At 47.6% G+C, this 20,464-nt stretch overlaps 1 protein-coding gene across 1 annotated transcript in view; it reads right to left on the bottom strand.

Moving 5' to 3' along the window:
• The window catches only part of Bcas1 (brain enriched myelin associated protein 1), an 89,663-nt gene that overhangs the window by 4,189 nt on the left and 65,010 nt on the right, over positions 1 to 20,464 (bottom strand). The window contains exons 9-11 of the mRNA XM_033767180.1: positions 15,853 to 16,026; positions 8,152 to 8,217; positions 2,850 to 3,122 (exon numbers count right to left, since the gene is read on the bottom strand). Coding sequence (XP_033623071.1) covers positions 2,850 to 3,122; positions 8,152 to 8,217; positions 15,853 to 16,026 — 513 coding nt within the window. The remainder of the gene's footprint in view (positions 1 to 2,849; positions 3,123 to 8,151; positions 8,218 to 15,852; positions 16,027 to 20,464) is intronic.

The following is a 20,464-nucleotide window of genomic DNA, read 5'->3' as shown; positions in this document are numbered from 1 at the left end:
CGGTCCCGGGCTCTCCGCGGGGACCGTGCTGACACAGCCCCAGCTCCCTTCTCTGGTCCGCAGCAGCAGATCGTGCCGCACAGGGCTCTGGACCTTTAGGGACCCGCGAACGTGGGCGGGGAGGGAGGCTGAGGCAGGTGGGGCTTGGGGGTGGCAGCCATCTCCTCCGAGGGGAGCAATTAAAGATGGGAGTGATTCGCAATCATCGGGGTGTGCGTGTGTGCGTGTGTGTGCGTGCGTGTGTGCGTGCGTGTGTGCGTGTGTGTGTGTGCGTGCGTGTGTGCGTGCGTGTGTGTGTGTGTGTGTAGTGTAAGAAGCCCCTCTGTGGGTCCTCAGGCCTTTCCTGACTTCTCAGTGCCGACTGGGCTGTTCTCAGTGAGAACCCAGCAGTGAGCGGGGAAGAAGGAGAACAGGAACCCAGGGAGGAGATGGCATCGGGGACGAGCTGGCTTGTGCTCCAAGGCAGGCAAGCCAGATGCTCGCTTCCTGTGTGCAGCAGGGCCTGGACAGCTTCCACTGTCTGGGCGGCAAAGCCTTTAAGAGTTGTAGACGCGTGCGCACTGCCCAGCGTAGCGCCCGCGAACGGCGGCATTCTCTGTGCAGCCTGCCTGGGCCGGTCCTGTCCCTGTCCCTGTCCCTGCTGCTATTCCTCCCATCGTCTGCCTCGTTCCCAGTGGCTCATCGCTCTTCTTCAGACACACTGAGATCTTTCCATGGAGCGCCTTTCTACCACAGGGCTTTTGCTGGTGCTGCCCTGCCTCCTGGAAGGGCTTGCTGGCCTCCTGCTTGGCACCGTTGCTCCCTCCTGTGCACCTTGGACATTAGTTCCTTGGACACACAGCCTCCCCTCCCCGTCCCCAACCACGCTCACCTCTAATCTCCCTCGGTGACATCCAACACTCACAGGCCTGCTTGCTAGTTTGTAGAGGAGAAGACTGAAGAAGGAAGGCGGATACAGAGAGGGAGGGAGTACAGAAAACAGAAAGGAGGAGTGCGGGGAGGAATGGAGGAAGGCAGGGATTTTAACTGTCTGAAAAGGTAAATCAAATCTTCAGTGAACGCTTAGCCTGTGTCTCGATGCACAAGTGGAGTCTTTTTAACATGCAAAAAAGAAACTTGATGCAGCATTTCAGTTAAGGTCAGCAACTGCAGGCAACTTCCTCCAGCCTTGTGTCGTACCCTCATATTCATTATGTTTTCATCTTACCTGTCGACTCCCGTTAAGGAGCATGTACCCTGAGGTGTACCCGTGAGCTGCAAGGTAGAGCCGAGCCCGTGCAAAGCTGGTAGTGCCGGCGGCCCACGGATGCAGGGGGCTCCCATGGTGAGGGAGATTGAAACAAGCAAATCTAGAATGCTGCCTGCACCAGTCTGCCTAAAACTGCAACTGGTGAAAGGGAATTCTGCACCCAGCAGCCATTTCTTCTGCAGTCCAGGGACCAGCACAACTGAGCACTTATTTCCTTACTAAAGTACATGTACAGGAGGCTATCAGCCCCAGGCTGTCCCCTTGCTTACTTACCTAGGTGACAAACCACAGGCTACGTTCGTGCACATACAAACCACTTTTTATCAAATGGCCAGGTTTCTGCCGATTGAAAACAGCTGAGCTTCAGGCAATCCTAGGTAGCCACGCTCTCAGACTGTGCCCAATCAGGGAAATGCCTCAGATGCTGCAGCCAATCAGGTGGTTTCTCTGCTCTGTTTCCAACTTGGGTCTATAAAAGCTCAGGGCTCACTGCAGGGTGGAACTCTCTGAACCTATTTTGGTGCTGAGCGCTGCCCGATTCACAGCTTGTTCTTTGCTCAAATAGACTCTTAATTTGTCTAAAGTATTTCTTTTGACCTCCCAAGATGGTTTACTATAAATGGGGTAAGCTAATAATATGTTCACTCCCTATTCATTCAACAAATGTTTACCCAAAGTGTCTACAATATGCAAGACTTTGAAGAAAACTGATGATGATGAGGTGCTGGTGGGGGGGGACAATGGCTCTCCATGCCAACTGCTCACTAGGTCTCAGGCTCTGTGCCACAGGGTTACACAAGCATCTCATGTGACTGTTTCAGTAGCCCCATGAGTTAGGCACCGCTAAGCTATCCAGTTCTCAGGGACACGAAGTCTTATGGTTTACATGGAGGAGGACTGAACACATGGCCCATCACGCAGCACTGCAAACACCCAGAGCCGTGGACCATGGAGTCCACAGTAAGGGAAACCATTCAGAGTTTGGAAAATGGAGGCAGATGGTGCTGGGGAGGAAGAGAAAGGGAGACTGCTGAGGACGGAGGGGGTATGGAGAAGGGACAAAGGGAAGGGGTCTCCTGGTGGCTGGGCAGGGAGGGCGGGGTTGGCCAGTGGCCCAGTGTTTCCAGAGTCAGATTCAGGCCCGCACACAGAAGGCCACACAGCTTATCACGGGATGGAACACCCAGAGTCCGATGCCTACACCGCGCCACCCACCGGGACAGCGGATTATACACGTTCATTCCATTCCCACGGGGACACGGGGACTGCGGTTGTCACCGGTCTCCTTACTCTTTCAGGGAAACTGAGGGCACACGGCTAGGAGGGGCAGGAATGAGCACAGGCACTTGGGCCTTAGCACCTCCCCGCCTGCGCCCTGCACGTGGTCTCGCTCTCCCTGTCCTTGGCACCTGGTGGACCCATTCATCTGGACCTGACCGTGAGCCCCCGAACAGCAAGGGCTCTATTTCTCTCCTCTCAGTGCACAGCGCAGTGCCTGCCACCCAGCGGGAGGAGCTCAGTAAATACCTGTAGCCCAGGGCGTCCAGCCAGCCGTGCCCTGGAGGGGTGGACAAGTCATGAGGAGGGGGAGTCCACCTACCAGGCCCTTGAGGAAGCCCCCAAGGGACTGCCGCCGCCTCTCGGCTCTCTTCTGGGCCTTGTCCCCACTCTGCAGTGCGCTGGGCTCCGCTGCGGCCTGCTCCACACTCTGGCCAGGCTCTTTGGCTTGCTGCTTGTTTTTCTGCTTGTTCACCTCTGCTGACTTCTTGTCCTTGGCGGAGGCTTCTTTTCCCCTCTGCGCTGCTCCCGTGGGCTCTGGCCCTGGTGGCGTGGTAGCCTTCGGTGCGGGCGCCTTCTCCGTGGAGTTTGATGTCTACGGCAAGTTCAAACAAAGCCCATTTTTAGTGGCTGTGAGACAATTCTCAAAGCAGGCGAATAAACGTGTTAAAGCAGAGACATTCAAATGCTGGATGTTTCTATACTTTCATGAGTTGGGTGAAATGGGGGAAAAAAGGCAATAATGCTAGGTCATTCATGGCAGGGGACATTTATTTATCTAATAATTGATTAAATGATGTTACCCTTTCCCAGGAAGCAGGCTTTCCCTCTTCCTTTGGTCTCAGAAGTTGGATTTTTCTTAGGAAAACACCCTTCTCTCCTGTCTATTCCACGTGTTCCAAGCCAACTAATTCTACCTCTGGTAAAGGGATTGTGAGTCGGGCCCGGCCAATCACAGGACTGCACACACCCGCGGCCTATGATTGGCTCCGGAGAGACCAACACAGGTAACAGTGGAGCCAACCTTAAAGCTTTACTAAAGGAATCAAGAGACAGTCGTTTCCCATTTATTTTAAAGCTGCAGTAATGTAAACCTGGAGCTTCAGAACCAGCACCGTTTTCGGGGAAAGTATGCCCACCAAGGAAGCCAGCCCAGAGGACAGCAGAACCAAGCAGTGGCAAGGAGGGACAGCAGGTACTGGTGTGCGTGACCCTGTACCTCTATTCCAGGAGTCCACACAGGACTCCGCCAGCTTTGAGAGGCTTCTCCCACTTACAACAACGCGGGACTTTTTCCTGCTGATGCCCATTCTTTTTTCCTCATGGCATCTACCAAAATTTTTGGTGTAAAACTGGCCTTTTGCTTCACAAACTGGTGGCAAAACAAAAAATGGATGGCTTAGATTTAATTTTGAATGTGTGTGTCAGAACGAGATCTTCTACTTGGTTCCTATAATCAAGAGGGCTGAGAGTGTAAAGTCAAAAATTCCAGAAGGTGTGGGGTAAGGTGTAGATCTACAGATCCAAAAATCGAATCAAACTGAATCGAATTAAATCTGTTAGGAAGTAGAAAGCCTTTCATCGTAATCTATTTGAACTTACACGATCAGACAGCTTGTGTAAAAACAAAAAGGAGGACTGAGGTGAAAATAATCACACAGAGATTGTATTTCCCCAGCATGTGGGTCCAGGCAAAGTGTGTGAGAACAACAGCAGCCCTCCCAGTGCTGTTTTTAGTGCTGGGAGACAAACAAGAGGGAGGACTCGGTGGACAGAAGATCGCGCTGTTCGTCTGAGGGGCCAGCAGCCATGCAGGCCGCAGCTGGGGCTTGGAGCCCTCAGATCTGCTGTCTTTTCAGTTAGCCCTCGAAATTAAATTAAAAAAAAAAAAAAAAGAAAATACACCAGCTTTAAAATATTGACTTCAAAAATTTAAAGCCCTGGTCCCAGCAAACAACTGGCGCATGATCGGCCCATGGACCATGACGATCTGACCCACGGGCTACACAGTCAGAGCACTGGGCTCAGGAAGCTGTGTGCTGTCCCAGAGCAGCTGCGACGGAGAAGGCAACTGTGAACCCAGCTTAGGGCTTGGAAAGAAGTGAAAACAGGAGACTCCAGGCCCTGTAGGAGACCCCAGCCCCCAGGACAGAAATCTTCCCAGGTCGGCTAGAGCACAGCTGGGGGCCCAGCAGCCAAGACTGAGACACAGGCACGCAGGTGTTGCAGACAGTGTGGGGCAGATCACCAGGAAGTTCCTAGGAAGGCCAGAGCCCAGCGGTCCCCTTGCACACCCCGCACTGCGCTAGCCCTGCAGACGTTGAAGTCTAGTGGAGCTTGGTCTGTATCCTTGCTGTGAGACCTGGGATCCATTCTCCCTTTCCCCAGCTTCCTCCTTTGTGCAGAGGGCTGAATGGGATGGAAAGCCGGGCCGGAGATGCCGGTCTCTGGGGAGCCTCTCGCCTTGGTTTGTTCTGGGGGGAGGCAACTCTAGGGCAAAGAAGCGACACTTCTGTGGCTGGCACCAAGGAGCTGGTCATCTGGCCTAATGAGCACCCTTGATGTCACCAGTGGTCCCCCAAGCACTGTGTGCTTCTCAGTGCCCTGTGTGCGTGAGACACCAGCAAGCCACTGTCCTGAAAGACCGAGCCCTGTGCTACTCTGTCCCTGCCCCTCCTGTCCATCTACCGAGCCACACAGGCTCCTCTCCTTCCAGGAAGAAGTGTGCTCTTGACTTCGTTGGCTTTGCTTGTTTTCATTTTTGCTTCTGTATTTTGGCATTGGGAATTGAACCCAGGGCTTTTGTACTGAACGATATCCCCAAGCGTTTCCATGTTTAAAGAAAAACGGAGACAAGGTCTTGCTAAGTCACTAAGTCACCTAGCTTGGGCTCGACGTCGTAATCCTCCTGCCTCAGCCTCTCAGCACTGCCAAGCTTTGGTCGAGAGCTGCTGTGTTTCTGTCTCAGCTCAGACACCACTGCCCACGAGATGCAGTCTTGGCTCTGTGTCTAAGGAAGCCCTGCCTCCTCTCTCCAGCAACACCGCTCTGTTTTCTGTTCCCGGGTGGTTATCACAGGTCTTTCTTTGCTCATTTCATAGTGTGGGTTCCCCGATGGAGGGAGGGCCCTAGAGGACAGGTCTGTGTCCTCTCAGCACCTCGTCCCCGATACCGGGGAAGCACTGCTGTAAGCAGGCCTCAGTTGAGTGTCCAATGAATGGCCAGACTCACCCTCCACATCCCCCAGGGGTCTGCCTTCCCAAATCACTGTGGGGCGGGAGTGGGGAGGCACAAAGAGCCAACAGCTCTCCTCGGAGCTGTGCAGGACGGTGTCCCACCCCCACGGAGTCCTCGCCCTGTCAGGCTTTTACCTGCTTGTTAGAAACCAAGTCATGACGGCCAGAGGTGGCTGCCTCCTTGCAGGACTGCTTTGTCACCAGACGCAGATGATCCGGGACACTCGCTCGGGGTCTGACTATGTCCCAGACTTATAACAGACATCACACCCCCAAGTCATCGCAGCAGCTGCTCCCAGAAACTCCTGGACCCCCACAGTGCTGGCCGGAAGTCTCAGGGCTGAGGCCATGGGCACTTTCTGTTTGATGGAGACCCTAGAGGCCACCTGAGGCCAGCGGCGCCTCGAGCTCCCTGTCCTAGAAATACCAGCTAAGCCTTTTCTAACTCTAAGAGGGCAAACCGTGAAGAAGCACAAGGTGTCCACCACCAGTACCCAAATCCAGCTTAGCATCTGTCCTGTTCCAGTGAGGACATCAGTCTCTCAAGGAGGGAGGCAGAGCTCACCCAGGGGCTCTCACGGCATCTCCAGGTGAGAGGAGAATGAGGTTTCTAGCTCCTTCAGGTTTTCAGGCTTTATTCCAGTTTTACAAATACCTCAATTATGGGCATACTGTTTCATCTAGGATGCTCTACTGCTGAGCTCCACTCCAGCCCTGGAAAGTTTGCTTCCACAGTGGTCTAGAGAATAGGTTTGGGGGCCAGGCACAAGGTGTAAGTTAGAAAAGCAAAAAATTGAAAACAGGAAAAATCATATATATGCAGACTAAATGGATTGGTATGGAAACAGAAATACTATAAAGTGTTGGAAGAGTCATTGCATGTGTGCGTGGGGTGTGTGCGTGTGCATGCACGTGTATGTGTGTGTGTATGCATGTGTGATGAGAAACATCACAGGATGGTAATGCCCTCACAGCAGCAAGTGGTAACCAAGAGCAACCGTGATGGCCTTAATTGTGTAGGTTGAAGCCCTAACTCCCAAAGTGATTGTGTTTGGAATAAAGGAGGAATTTAAATTAAATGAGGTCATGAGCATGGACTCTGATCCAAAAGGATTAAATCAGTGTCATTGTAAGAAGAGACATCAGCGTGCTCACCCTCCCTCCCTCTTTCCCTTCATCGTGTGAAGGCAGAGCAGTAGGCAGCCATCTGCAAGCCAGGAAGAGCTCCGTCCCCTCACCAGGGGCAGAACCCTGTTGGCACAGTGATCACAGCCTGTCCAGCTTTCAGAACAATACGTTTCAGTTGCTGAAGCCACACGGCCACGGCATTTTGTTATAGCAGCCCGGGCTGACTAATACAGCAACTAACTTATTTACTGGGCCCTCTGCACCGCGACTGTTCTCATGCACGACACTGATTCACCTGCGTGTGACATCCTGTGAGGTGCACGTTTCCTTGCTCCATCCTATAGATGAGGCCCCGAGGCCCCGGGAGAGCTAGTGATTTGCCTGAAGTCACAAACCTAAAAAAATGGCCAAGTCAGGATTGGGACCCTGGCTGCTTGAGTCCGAAGAACTTCTCTACGTTGCTGACATTAAAAGAAGAACAATCAGTGACCTTCTTTTGGTAAACGTATATATTTAAGTTTAAAGAGTGCACATTATAAAATAAGGTGTTGTGCAGATCCCATTGAAAAGGAAAGCATACAGTTATAAAGCTGCCATAGCCTCGTATCTTTAGAGTAGAGAAGTTGTGAAAATGAATTCTGTGGCCTCTGTGTCCTTCACTTATCTATTCTAGAAATATCTCCCGTGATGCAGCAGGCACCACACGCAGGAAAACCTTCCAGCCAGGGTCAGAAGGGGCAGGCGAGACAGGCAGCTAGCGGACAATGAGTCATTACTATTTATGGTAAGTGCCAGGAAGCGAAAGTAAAAACAAGACGTAGTGATGACCGGTGGGTATGGAAGGTCTCTTTCAGGACGGAGAGAAGGGAGCCTGCACACGGAGAAGAGGGAGGAGCGTGTGTGAAGGGCATCAACTAACTTGTTCAGGCGGGTGTTCGGTACGGGCCCGCTTTACAGCGGGCGCTTAATCCGGAGCGGTTACACCAATCGGCAGTGGCCGAGAACGGAATTGAAAATGAGACCAGGCCGGGCGTGGTGGCGCACACCTGTCATCCCAGTACTCGGGAGGCCGAGGCAGGAGGACCGCTGTGAGTTCGAGACCAGCCTGGGCTACATAGTGAGTTCCAGGTCAGTCTCAACTACACAGTGAGACCCTGACTCAAAAAAACAAAAAAGAGGAAAAAAAGAGGAAAATGAGACCAGGGAGAAGTGAGACCGCGCCAGCCAAACCCACCACCAGACGGGTTCAAGGTCACTTACTTGGTTGTTGGAGTCTTTCCCCATTATTTCTTCGGAGTGTGCGATCCCTCCGTCCCCTTTCACTGACTAGAACAACAAACAGATGATGGCTTTTCAGCTACCACAGCACAGCGAAGTCACAGGACGCAGGGACGTCCCGCCTTGGACGAGCCCGGTCACTCACTCTTGAGATTCCGGCTCGAGACCAAGGCGGAGCACCCAGAAGCGCACGACCGCACTCCTGACACTCGTGGGTTCCCCAAAGTGCAACCAAATCCGATGAAATTCAGTGTTAGCCTCCAAAACAAACAACAAACGTCCTAAGCGCGGGGTCAGACGTTCCCGGAGTACATGCTGGGGCAGATGTGAATGCGGAAAGCAGGAGGGGCTGAGCACAGAGAATAACCTGCCACCCAACGGAAGTGTCAGTCAGCGTTCAGGGCGCCGTGGGGGTGGCGGGTGTTCCGTTGCTCTCTCCCTAGCAGGGATGTGTGTTTCGGTGAGCTTTCTGTTTTCCATCCTTTACTGTCTCCCCTAGCCAGGGGCATCCGCGACAGGGCTGGATGGAGTGGAATTCTCAGCTTTGATTCTTTGAATCCCACACTGAGCTAATGATTCTAAAACTATCAGCACCAGCCTCACCCCGGGACTTGTTAGAAAAGCAAATTTTGACAGTCCCCTGGGTTCACTGGCTCAGAAACTCGGGTTGGGATGTAGCAATGTTTTGGTTGTTGTTGTTGTTGTTAGTACTGAAGATTAAATCCAGGGCACATCCCCAGCCCTTTTATTTTTTTAAAATTTTAATTGGTTCTAAGTCACTAAATTGCCCAGGCTTGGCTCAAACTGCACATCCTCCTGCCTCGGCCTCCCAGGGTGCTGGAATTACAGGTGTGTGGCCCCACTGTATCCATTAACAATCTGTGTTTTAACAAGCCTCGTGTGTGGTTCAGAGAAACGCTAGTCTTTGAACATCCCTGCTCTAAGTTAATTAGCAGACACACATTCAGACCCATCTTGGGATTTTGACCATGCATTTAGCAATGCCCTGTTCTTGATATACAATAAATCTGACAGTGAATCACTTAGTTCTCATCAGTGATGCCAACTTAGGTCTAATCCCCTGAGCATTCAGCCACTGCTTGACACTTCCTGCCAGATGTACCGCTGTCACCTTGGTCATTCTCTTAGCTGGGCATGCGAGTCCACAGCATTGAATCTCGGTTATCTGAGATACGGCACTCACCTTAGTAGAGGGGATTACAGGTGCTATATAAAGGAGGTGAACCATTAGCAGAGTACTCCCGAAGTGCCATGCACTGCGCCAGTGAGAGACTGACCAGCACCACATCAAAACCGAGATAGCAGATGAATTGTTTTCCTGATTTTACAGGAAAAAGACAGAAGCTCAGAGGGTCCTGTGTGGGTCGGGGGACAACAGTTTACAGGGAGAGCCAGGGTTCGCCGCTGTGCTCTGCTCACATCTGATCTACGTGCCATCTCACTGCCCCTGAGGAGGTAGCGGTGCAGCTCAGGCAGCGAATGGTAATTGAGCATCTGCTAGGAAGCGATGACGTTAGATTCAGCACAATGGGGAAAGCCTGGCTAAGGTGGAGGTTGATAAACCTTGGCTAAGATGGCTCGTGGGACCTGCTCATTCTCAAGGTCAGCAGTTTTCCTCTCTAAGTATTGCTTGGTGCTGCTCTCCACACCGGAAGTCTTTACTGGGACCATCAATGGTCCACCAGCACAGGGGACTCCTGTATTTCTCTACCCAAAGCAGCATCCACAGACCTTGATCCTAGGTGTTCTTGATTGGTTAGGACCGGAAGAAGCATATCTGCCCTTTCCAAGTCCCTTTTGTAGAGACAGCCTTGCTGTGGGAGTCACCTAGGTTTTCACCCCAAAGGCAGATAAGGATCCACCTGTCTTCTACATAAAATGTAGACCATCAGCATGGAAAGTGGTTTTTCTTTCCTCTTGGGCTTCAGAAAGTTTAGAAAGAGAAATGGACTCCCTAGGTCAGAGCTCTGTCAGCCTTCCCCCCACACGCAAAGCTTGTGACTCCTTAGGATTTCATTCCGCTGTGCCTTAAGAGCCCTTCCTACTCAAACACATTCCTGAGAGTTCTAGAGAACATGGCTGCGGGCGGCATGAGGTGGGCTATAGGGAATCTTGACTGGCAAAGACTTAAAACACAAGTGAACAAAATAGCTTTTCAAGCAAAACCTGAATGAACACCGAGTCATGTGTGGCCCTCCCCCCACTTCTAGCAAATATAGGACTTTCTTCTGTGCCCTCTTGGAGGAGGGATTTTGTACTTCTTTTTCACTGTTCCAGCTGGGACATTAGGTACTTGGCCAGCTTAAGGTTCTAATTTGCTTTCTTTCTCTTCTCTTCTTTGGTAGCGCCTGGAAGATAATTTGGGTTGAATTTAAATTATGCTATATTGGCAGCATGAAAACAGACCTTCAGGCTGTCAGGAAGAACACTGCACAGTTCAACTTGTTCGATTAAAATAGAAGAGAGGACCACCAGTGTTTCAGTGATTTTTCTATCGTGTTCACTGAGAGGCAAGAAAGATGTGTGGACTGCTGAGTTTCAACGAAGGGTCTTATGATGCCCCCGAGACCATCTCTACCAATGCTGCTTTCATTAATCACAATCTTTCCTACCCTCCCTCCCTTGCTTTCCTCCTTCTTTAATCTTTTCTTTACTGTGCGCAGAGTCCTCTTGCTGAGAAACTCAGGAGACTCCGCTTGGTTTTATTATTCAAAGCATCATAACCACAAAGGCTTATTTTTACTAGCTGTCAAAAACAGCAAAGCTACTGTTTAAGGAGACTAAAATTCTTTCAGAGACTAATCGGTACTTTGAAGAACAGTCTGAAGATGATCAAGTAATTTCTGAGATTTTTCCAGTGGGACACTGAGCAACTATCTTCCAGGGTTGTTTTACACCCGAGAATCAAAACGAAGCATCTCAGGGTGTTTAGCCTGTGGTTTTGTGATGGATCCCACCGGTAGCTTCCAAGCCTTGCATATTAAAGGAGTCATTTATTTATTGCACTGTGCCATGCATTATAATAGCTCAATAACACTGAGGAACATCTGACTGTTTCCAGTATTTATGACTTAGATATTAAAAATGCCAGCAGAAATATTTGGTGATCAGTTCACACTCCTTTGAAAGGTATTCAAATGTATTTAGATGACAATCTGATTCAAACAAAACAGAAGAAAAGTTGGGATGAGATTTTAATACAGCATGAGACTATCAGCAATGTTGTTTAGCAGATGCACAACTCCAGGGGACTGGACCTATTGCAAATTTCCAGGGTCCATAAAGGTTGAGAGTCCAAGGTTTTGACTTTGCCAAAACGTTCACAACAAATGGGACTGGAGTAATAAGGCAAATTACCCAGCCAAGGTAGATTTCCTTTAAGGACAAATATATTCCGGAAACCTGTGCCCATGTTTTATGTAAGCCCTGTATTAATCTTCCCGTTTCTGCCTTGCAATTTTAGATTAAGAGGAATAGTCCAACACCTAAAAACGATGTTTCCACAGAAAATGTTAGCGAATCCCAAAAGTGGGACGTGTAGTTGTCCTGCCTCCAAGTACTGTCAAAGAACCCAAGCTACAGCAGTGCAGGAAGCAGCCATAACGTGAGGAAAGGAGCTGAAGGAACAAAAAGTGGCAACAAAATGCATGCCTGCCTGCGTTCTGGCTCGCATTCGTCAGCCCCGAGGCGCTGGGCACATTACTTAAACCCTCGCGAGTCTCCAAAGCCTGGTCTGCACAGGGAGGTGGGCAGTGAGGGTGCAGGTTTTGTGGGGTTTCTGCCTGAATGGGTGAGAAGATGCCATGCTGAGCACGAGGCCCGCCATGACACAAGGACCCAGAGCACCCCCGGTGGCCAGGGAGGTGACTGCCAGCAGTGCCAATGACGACAGAGTCCCTGGGAAGGTAGGAGAGAATGTGAGGTGTTGGGAGAGGCAGGAATTGCCCAAATAAACGTCTCTTTCAGAAATCCAAATAAATGCCTCTTTCAGAAACCTGACAGAACAAATCAGTATTAATATTTTCATACCCAGAGAAAAATCTGAGATCAAGAACTTTGGCTAGAAGACTCCTGTTTTTTGTTTAATCACGACCATTCCAAATAAACCTCTTTTCCCTTCCAGACAGTACACTTCACAGGTTTTTATTAAACTTATTTGATTCACTGAAGTCAACAACAACCTGTCTGATTTCTTACTGTCTCCTCATCTGGGCCTCTTATTGGTCCCAAGTGAAGCTCATGATCTTTCACTGCAACCCAAGAATGTTACCCCACCGAGTTTTTCTTGTAAAGCTAGTAGTCCAAAGAGAGGGCTGCAGAGGATTAAACAAAATAGAAATGTGAAAAATAGCTTGGAGGAGGAACGCACTTTTCAAGTGCAAGGTATGGTTACACTGACAAATTATAAATTTGAAGTGCATGTATTTCTCCCTACGTACCTTCGTGATTTCCCTGTCCACCTGGTCTGTGGGTCCATGAATACAGTAACCTGGTCCATTCACTTTACAAAAATACACTAGCACTTCAAATACTCAATTTCTTGACATATAGCTGAATTAATATGTGTGAGAATGGTGTTCTATTTAGGGCATGACAGATGTTGTAGACGTTCTTTGCAATTATTTTGCAATCCTGTAGGAACTTGTAGAATTTTTGCGAAGTGCTATATCCACCTGTGTTAAATGCAACGCTAGGCCTTACTATGGTTCTGTTTTCTTTGGCCTGAAATATGACTATTTGGAAAAACACATTTTTATTTTTTATTTTTGGTAATTAAGGTCTGGAAAGAAAATGATCTTTTGAGAAATGAATCATTTATTTTTGGGAAAAAAAATCCCCCAAAAAACAAAACCTCAACTCCGAGTATCTTTTCATGAGATGCTAAAATGTGTTTTCTGAAAAAACAAAACAAAACAAAAACCTGAAGAAAGGCTGGAAAATCAATGATCTAATGAGTGGAAAACTGAATATGAAAGAGGTTTTGCAGTTGAGTTTTCCTTTCAATTAAATCAATAGTTTTTAAAAATGCATATTTTGCTAACCATACCTAAAATTAGTTCCAAACACCCACTTATTTGGCCCCAATGCCCTCTCCCCCAAAACCCTTAGTGGTAGGCCAGATGCTGTCTCTATTTTTCAGACCCTACAGTAGACTTCCCCATGCAAAGATCCAAAGACTAAATCAATTTGTAAGCAATGAACATGTTACCCAAAAGCATTTCCTGAAAATAGTTAGCTGCTGACACCAACTTCTAGGAACCTACCCAAAGGGGGGTTAATACCTGTGCATACGACCGGGCTTCCAAGGCTCTGCATGCAGATGACTAAGATAACTCATGTAGGCTGCTCGGGGCACGCTCACTGAATGCAAGACAGAGTTAAACTAGAAGTGCAGGGTTTCTTCATTAGGATTTATCACCCTGAGGACAGAGATTGTACCTGTTTACACCACCGTCCTATCCCTAAAGCCTCGAATATCGTGGCCGCTTAATAATTCTTTGTTGTGCAAATGAAGGAATGAAATGCAAAACCAAAACAAAACAAAACAAAAAACCAAAAGAAAACGAACGTCCACCGATAGCCACGATCAGTCAGCATGGAATGGATCCGGAGGACACGTGAAGGAAGTGAGCACAGAATAACATGGTTCTGCATCACAGGCAGTAAACTGAGGCACCCAAGGGATGGCCAGAAACACACACCAGCGAGCTGGGCTGGCGTGGCTGAGGGACTCGTGGGGAAGTTGGGACACTGGAAGACCCCCGCCTTTGGCATATGTGAATTCATCACTATGGTAGTATAATATTTTAAGGAACACAGAAAATAGACAATATTTAGGATATCTGGAATTTTAGAGGAAATCTCAACAATCACAGGTGCTTTGGAGCAGTGTTTAAACATCCAAGAGAAAGAATAATGGTCATGCTCTCGAGGCAGCAGGTGAGAAGAGCTACGGACATAGTAAGACTTTCTGCCCTGAACCCACTGAGGATTACTTGGGCAGAAGGAACTCACCTTCCTTTATCCTAACCTATCATGAGTTGATTCCAGAAGACTTTTTGTTTGTTTGTTTGTTTTGAGACAGGGTCTCACTATGTAGTTCAGGCTGGCATTGAACTCACAAGGATCCTCCTGCCTCAGCTTCCCAATTACAGCCTCCCGCTTGCTGGGATTACAGTTGTGAGCCACCATCCCCAGCCAGAGGACTTTTTGTCCATTTTTAAAAAAACCTCAAGCATTCAGACTTGCTCAGTTTCTGTTGCTAGAAAGTAATGTGTAGTAGACAGTTGGGGGGATACATTTAAGTGATATAGAACCTGATATAAGTTTCAGAATTTGTGGGGGCAATGAGTGGTTTAGAGGTTTTTGCATATTTTACTTGGGGTTTCTTGGACTTTACCCTCTTTTAAGCAAAGGGAGTTGCATATGGGCTATTCGAAGAAACGTTCCGTTTGTAACCCTCCCCAGTATTCCTCAGCTCTACGCAAACAGAGGAAAGTATGATGCTCAGCACACCAGGGATGCCGTTTGTCACTGAGACCAGGTGCCAGGAACAGCTCAATGTTCTTTTCTTTCCCGGCATCACTGAAAATTTGGTCTAGAAGGTGCCAGATCGCACAGGCATAGCAGTGATACTGATGAGGCCTCAGCCCTTCAGTCCTCCCGCTACTTTTTTTTTTTTTAAACACCTTTTACTCCACGAGAGTCCAACAGGAAAAGAAAATCATTCCTGCCAACAATTTCTGAACGAATTATTTTTTAATATGTCTCAACTCCTACTGGCAAGGGTTTTATTTTGTTTTATGGATTAGAAAGAACTCTTTAACAGGCTGACTTGTGAAATTCCAAAATTGCTTTCTCCAAGGATTAAATCCCCAAATACCCCTAAAAATAAAGGCACGCTATAATGAAATCCTTGTTTTTCATTAAAAGAGAATTAAATCGATGACCTTTTACATGGGTTTTTATATTTTGTCCTCTAATTAATTTAGGTTTTGTTGTGCTACGCTATCTGAGATCTTGGGTTACATAGATCTTTAATGCACATTACTGTTTGTAAGCATCAAAACACGTCTGTGTGCAATCTTTCCATTCCATACAAATCCAAGCACGGACAATTCACTATGTTGTATATCTTCACTATGAGACTATTACTTGACGATGATCTACGTCAGCTTTGTCTCCTTATGCATGACTTTCACGTCACCTTCAGAATTTCTGTCACCTCAGTCTATGACTTGGGCCATAAAAGCGCTTACGTTCTTGATGTAAACAACAAGTATTTTCAAAGGAAACATCTCGTCACTCTCATATTGGGGAAAGCGGCATCCTTTGCCACCGACAGAAGGAAACATTTAAAATAAGCAAAAGCAAACACTTATATTAACTACTACCCTGACCCAAGGTCAACTGTCTCTTTTATTAAAAAGGGGATTTATCCAAGGTGAAAGAAGAGTTCGAGAATATGAGTAATCTGCTGAGACTTTCTCTGTGACTGAATCACAAGGCGGGAAGGCATTTTCTCAGTTCACAATTCCTATCCTGTTCATATTCTATGTATAGCACCTAAAATTGCACCTCATTCCCCCAGTGGCAGGGTCTTCTGCGCTCAGAAACAATGCCAGGTGTTTCCCCTTCCCGTACCAGAAGAAAGCGGCTTACCACTTGTCTGAAAAACGTCATCAGGGAGCTCCTCCGGGGCTTGCCTTCTTCTCTTTTGCGTTTTACTTCAGCGGGTTCGGGCAGAGAATCTCTGTCTTCACTGAGATCCACTGTTTGCAAGGTTGACTCTACTTCCTCAGACTTCACAGTCTCTACTGGTGACTCACACACCACCTGGATTGTTTTGCCAGGTATTAAAAAAATGAAAAAACAAAAACAAAAACCCAACCCCAAATCCATGCCCCAGATCATGTTTTACAAAGGGAGTCCTGGCTGCACATGCAAGATGGACTCTTACGATCACTTTGATCCAGGCGTATGTTTCGGTAGCAACACTCATATTGGATGATGGGCGCCAAGTGGCCAACTTCTGAACAAGGGACAGACGGACTGACATGGAAACGGCAGACTCCTTCTCCATGAAGGCAGAGAGGAGAGAGGGAGAGGTCCCTTTTGGGAACTGCCCTTCCATTCTAGTAGCCCAATTCAGGCAAATTGTACCTCGCATGTGTAGAAATCACGGGTAGACACTGTCTTGAGTCCAGCCTTAGAGATGATGACCGTGGCCCTTTGCTTTCCCCATCCCAGGCCCCTTGCAACCACGGAGAAACTGTCCTCTCTGCCGAAAGGGGCCTGCGATTCCCACTGGATTTGCTGCTCTTGACTTGCTCATTCACTTCTTTCTAAACTCACCGGTAATTTGCCATTGCTACTTAGCTGACTTTCTCACTTTGAGAAGAAGAGCGAACTGCACAGCAAGGCTCTGTGGCATGATGGCTATGGTCCCCGCAAGGTACTTGGGAGCTCAACGCCTGCTGGAGACAAAAGGCTGGCCAGCACCTGGGGCTTGGACGAAGGCTCCTTTTGCCCACTGTCTGACTCCAGCGACTGCTCCCTGGCATTGCCCCTGCCATTTGTGTGGCCCTAGTCACTGCTAGCACAGTTTCTTCATTTGCATTGGTCCTCCCAGTGGTTATGGGCTAGGAGAGAGCTTATCATGTCCTTTGATTCTCCAGGCAGGGTGGATAAGCTGCTCCTACACCCCGCCCCATGCCTGTTTGGTATGGCCCCTGAGCTAAAAATGATTTTTATATTTCTAAAGGGTTGTAAATTTTACTTTTAAAGATGAGAAGTATGGAATGGAGACAAAAATGGCCTACAAGCCTAGAGTATTTTCCCTCTGGCCTCTTACACGTAGGTTTTCCATTTCCTCCCTCCAAGAAGGTGCCCAAGGTATCTTGGTGTTCGTCCCTGCTGCTGCCAGACTCCGGCTCACTCAGAGCCCTTGTTCTCAGTGTCAGGGGTTGGGGAAGGGGATTCAGGGGTGTCCAAAAATACAGAATGCTGCGAACATACCATTTTGCTTTCCTTCAGACAGAGTATAGCAGTGATTTCCAAACGACCCAAATTTCTCAAATAGAGAAGGACTCTTAATCTCCACATTGCTAACTGACACAGACAGGTACCCAGCCACAAGCCAAGATGCAGAACATCCCAGAATTTGTCCAGCAATCACAGCTGTATCCTTGTCTTCCATTTCTCATGGGATTGCCATGATTTCCAGTATTTTCCCTTTGTCATCAGAGATCTAAACTAGGCAGTGATAGACTCAGAAGTCCTTAGGAGGCGAAGCAGGGGACAGCAGCATGGGCTGACCGCATAGTGAGAAAAACCATGAACTACAGTGAAGTTGTCCCATCTAAAGCCCGTAAGTGAACAAAAACAGTGACTTAGCTAAACAACTATGTTTTCGAATAAACTTCACCAGCTGGGCTGTGAGTTGACCTGAGCCTGGCTTTGGAAAGCCAGGATCAGATCAGGGCCAAGTAAGAGACTAGGATTGGTGGTCACTGTGGATTTCCATGTCTTGGCCTGGTTTAATTCAATTGCCTTTCGGGGGACTGAGCATCTGCCACAAGTACCCTTGGGCCAAAACCAAGCTGAGGCCCCACTGCACACATGCTCTGGAACCTGGGCCTCAATCTCATCTTTAACCCCAAGGGGGAATAAATACAAGTTAGTGTGCAACTGTCCCATGCTTTTGTATATACATCAGAAAGGTGTTCTGAGATTAAATCAGGCAATGCCCACAGGTTCTGAGTATAGTGCCGGGCACATAATATACAATAAAACCAGTGGCTGTGATTTGTGGTAATATTAGACTATTTACTCCACAAGCACAAATGATCTGGAATCACCCAACACACATCTATCCACTGGTTACACGGTTATTGTACTCACCGCCTCTTACCCTGTCTGGCACTGTACAGGGTAATTTACATATGACCTCAGGAAATAGTTACAAAAACAGCTCAGGAAAGATAACATTAGCTCCATTTCACAAACAAAGAATGTGAATGGTTGAATGATTTGGCCAAAGCCAGAACCCAGAGAAGTAGCCATTTCAAGGAGGATGGTGTTCCCTGCCAACAACTGAATATCCAATAGCGCATCACCCAGCAAGGACACAGAACAAGATGTTGAAAGCAGGACTTCTGGGGATTTTTCCCAGTGGCTTTAACATGTCTCTGAGACCTTTGGATCTTTCTATTTTGGCTCTGCCATCCTTAGCATCATCTTTTTACTTATTACCTCATGGTCATAAAATAGCCATTATAGTTCCAGGCATCACATCCTCAACTCATATCCTGGGACAGACGGAAGACAGCAGCAAAAGATTCGGTCCAAAAGAACTTCTGGATTTTAATTTTCTGCTTCAGGTTATAGACATTTCATTGGTCATAGCCAGGTGCATCTTAATTCTTAGATTAATTATTGGTGAAGAAAATGTGATTACTCGTTTAGACCAATCATGATCACACACTTTGGAGAAAATAGTTAGCAACCCTGCCATTAATCCAAAGAAGAAAGGTGGAAGAATGGGAGGTGGCTCTTAAGCAGGTAATGAGCAGATTTTGATGTACTGATCCTGGCTTCACAGCTATCTGGCTCTATAGCAGCAAATTTTTTTTTTTCACAAGGGCCCTGGAGGGAAAATTAAACTTATCATAAAATGACCAGATTGTATGACAACAACTTTGTAAATCAACCTTATATTTGAATGCCAGCGATCCCCTTGCTGATTCTTTCCAAATGCTGAGAGGTGTCAACTCATAAATTTTAGGCCACAAGTCCATTCTCCAAAACACAACTGTTTCAGTAAGCAAAATAAATGGGGCTTCTAGCGACTTCCATAAGCTTTGAAGTCAGGCCAAGAACTTGGCTTTCAGTAGCCAAGGAAAATCCGCTGACATCCGGTGTGGAAACCCAGAACAATTTGGACAAAGTAAGGCTCTAATGTGCATGAACAGACATAAGAATTCAATTTTTACTTGGATTCCCTTCCAGGCTACAGCTTTGGAAAAAGTCGTTCCCTATTTAGAATACTGATCACATCTGTGCAATTCTGTTTTGGGTTTGATGGCTATAATTAAAATCAGATTTGTGCGACTTTTTTGTGTGTGCTGTAGTTTAGAATGAAATCTCCCTTGGCTTAACTTCAGGAGAGGACATGGTGTACACTGCACACAAATGGATGGATGTTTAACACAGACAACGTACATCTCAGGAAAGGGCTTCCACTCACCGCCTCAAGTTTTATCCCATACTTATTCAGGAAATTGTTTTGTACATTTTTACTTGAGCTGTGAATTTTATTTATTTATTTATTTTTTTTGGTACCGGTAATTGAACTCGGGTCCTTGCGCTTGCAAGGCATGATCTGTGAATTTTAGAAATGAATTTAGAGCAAAATAAATATCCTCCATTTAAACTTAGCCCACAACATAAATAGTATTGATATTCAAGGATTTTATTTTAGAATCTTTGTAGATTTTAAAATTAGATTTACATTGTGATTACTCGATCACACAGGCTTAGGTACTTTCTTTGTCATCCAGTAACATCAGCTTTCAGAAAGCACGTTTTGCTTTGGGGGCAAAAGGGTCCCTCATTTTAAGACTGTGATTTGGGTGAAGGTGACTGGAAAAGTCTGAGCCAGCCAGCACGACTGAGCTCCTTGAGCGCGCTGGTCTGGGGAGGAGGGTGTGGCAGAGTGTGTGTGGGTGTGAATGCGTGTGTGTGTGTCCCATTATCCGCTTCTCCCTCCACATCTGTACTCACAGCCGGAGTGACTCGAATGGGAGTTGGAGCTTTAGGAGCTACTGAGTGCTCAGCCATGTCCCTGTTTTCTCTCAGCTACGGGAACTGCGAATCCTTGTTAAGAGCCTCCTTGTTGACTCCAGATTTCAGCTGAAAATAGTTACATGCAGCAGTTATAGCCCACTTACCATGATGGTTCTGCATGGGAGCCAGCCCACCATGAACTGAACCCCCTAAAGCTATGAGCCAAATTAAACCTCTCCTCTCCTAAACTGCAGGTGTCGGGTATTGTGTCCCACTGAGGGAAAGCTGACTGCTACACCAATGAAATGACAGGAGAGACCTCATTTGTTTAAGGCAGTCTGTTTCATTCACCATCTTTCATCTATATCTACACAGTACATGATTAATTAATTAATACTGTTAGAGTGAATGCAAAGAATTGTTGGCTCAGGCTGGTGGGCAGTGCTGATGTTCAAACTCAGACCTTTTTGACTTATAGCACATATGA

The sequence above is a fragment of the Fukomys damarensis genome, unplaced genomic scaffold (assembly GCF_012274545.1).
Source record: "Fukomys damarensis isolate Sample0158 unplaced genomic scaffold, DMR_v1.0_HiC HiC_scaffold_22, whole genome shotgun sequence".
NCBI lineage: Eukaryota > Metazoa > Chordata > Mammalia > Rodentia > Bathyergidae > Fukomys > Fukomys damarensis.
This window is presented reverse-complemented; position numbering and strand designations above follow the sequence as displayed.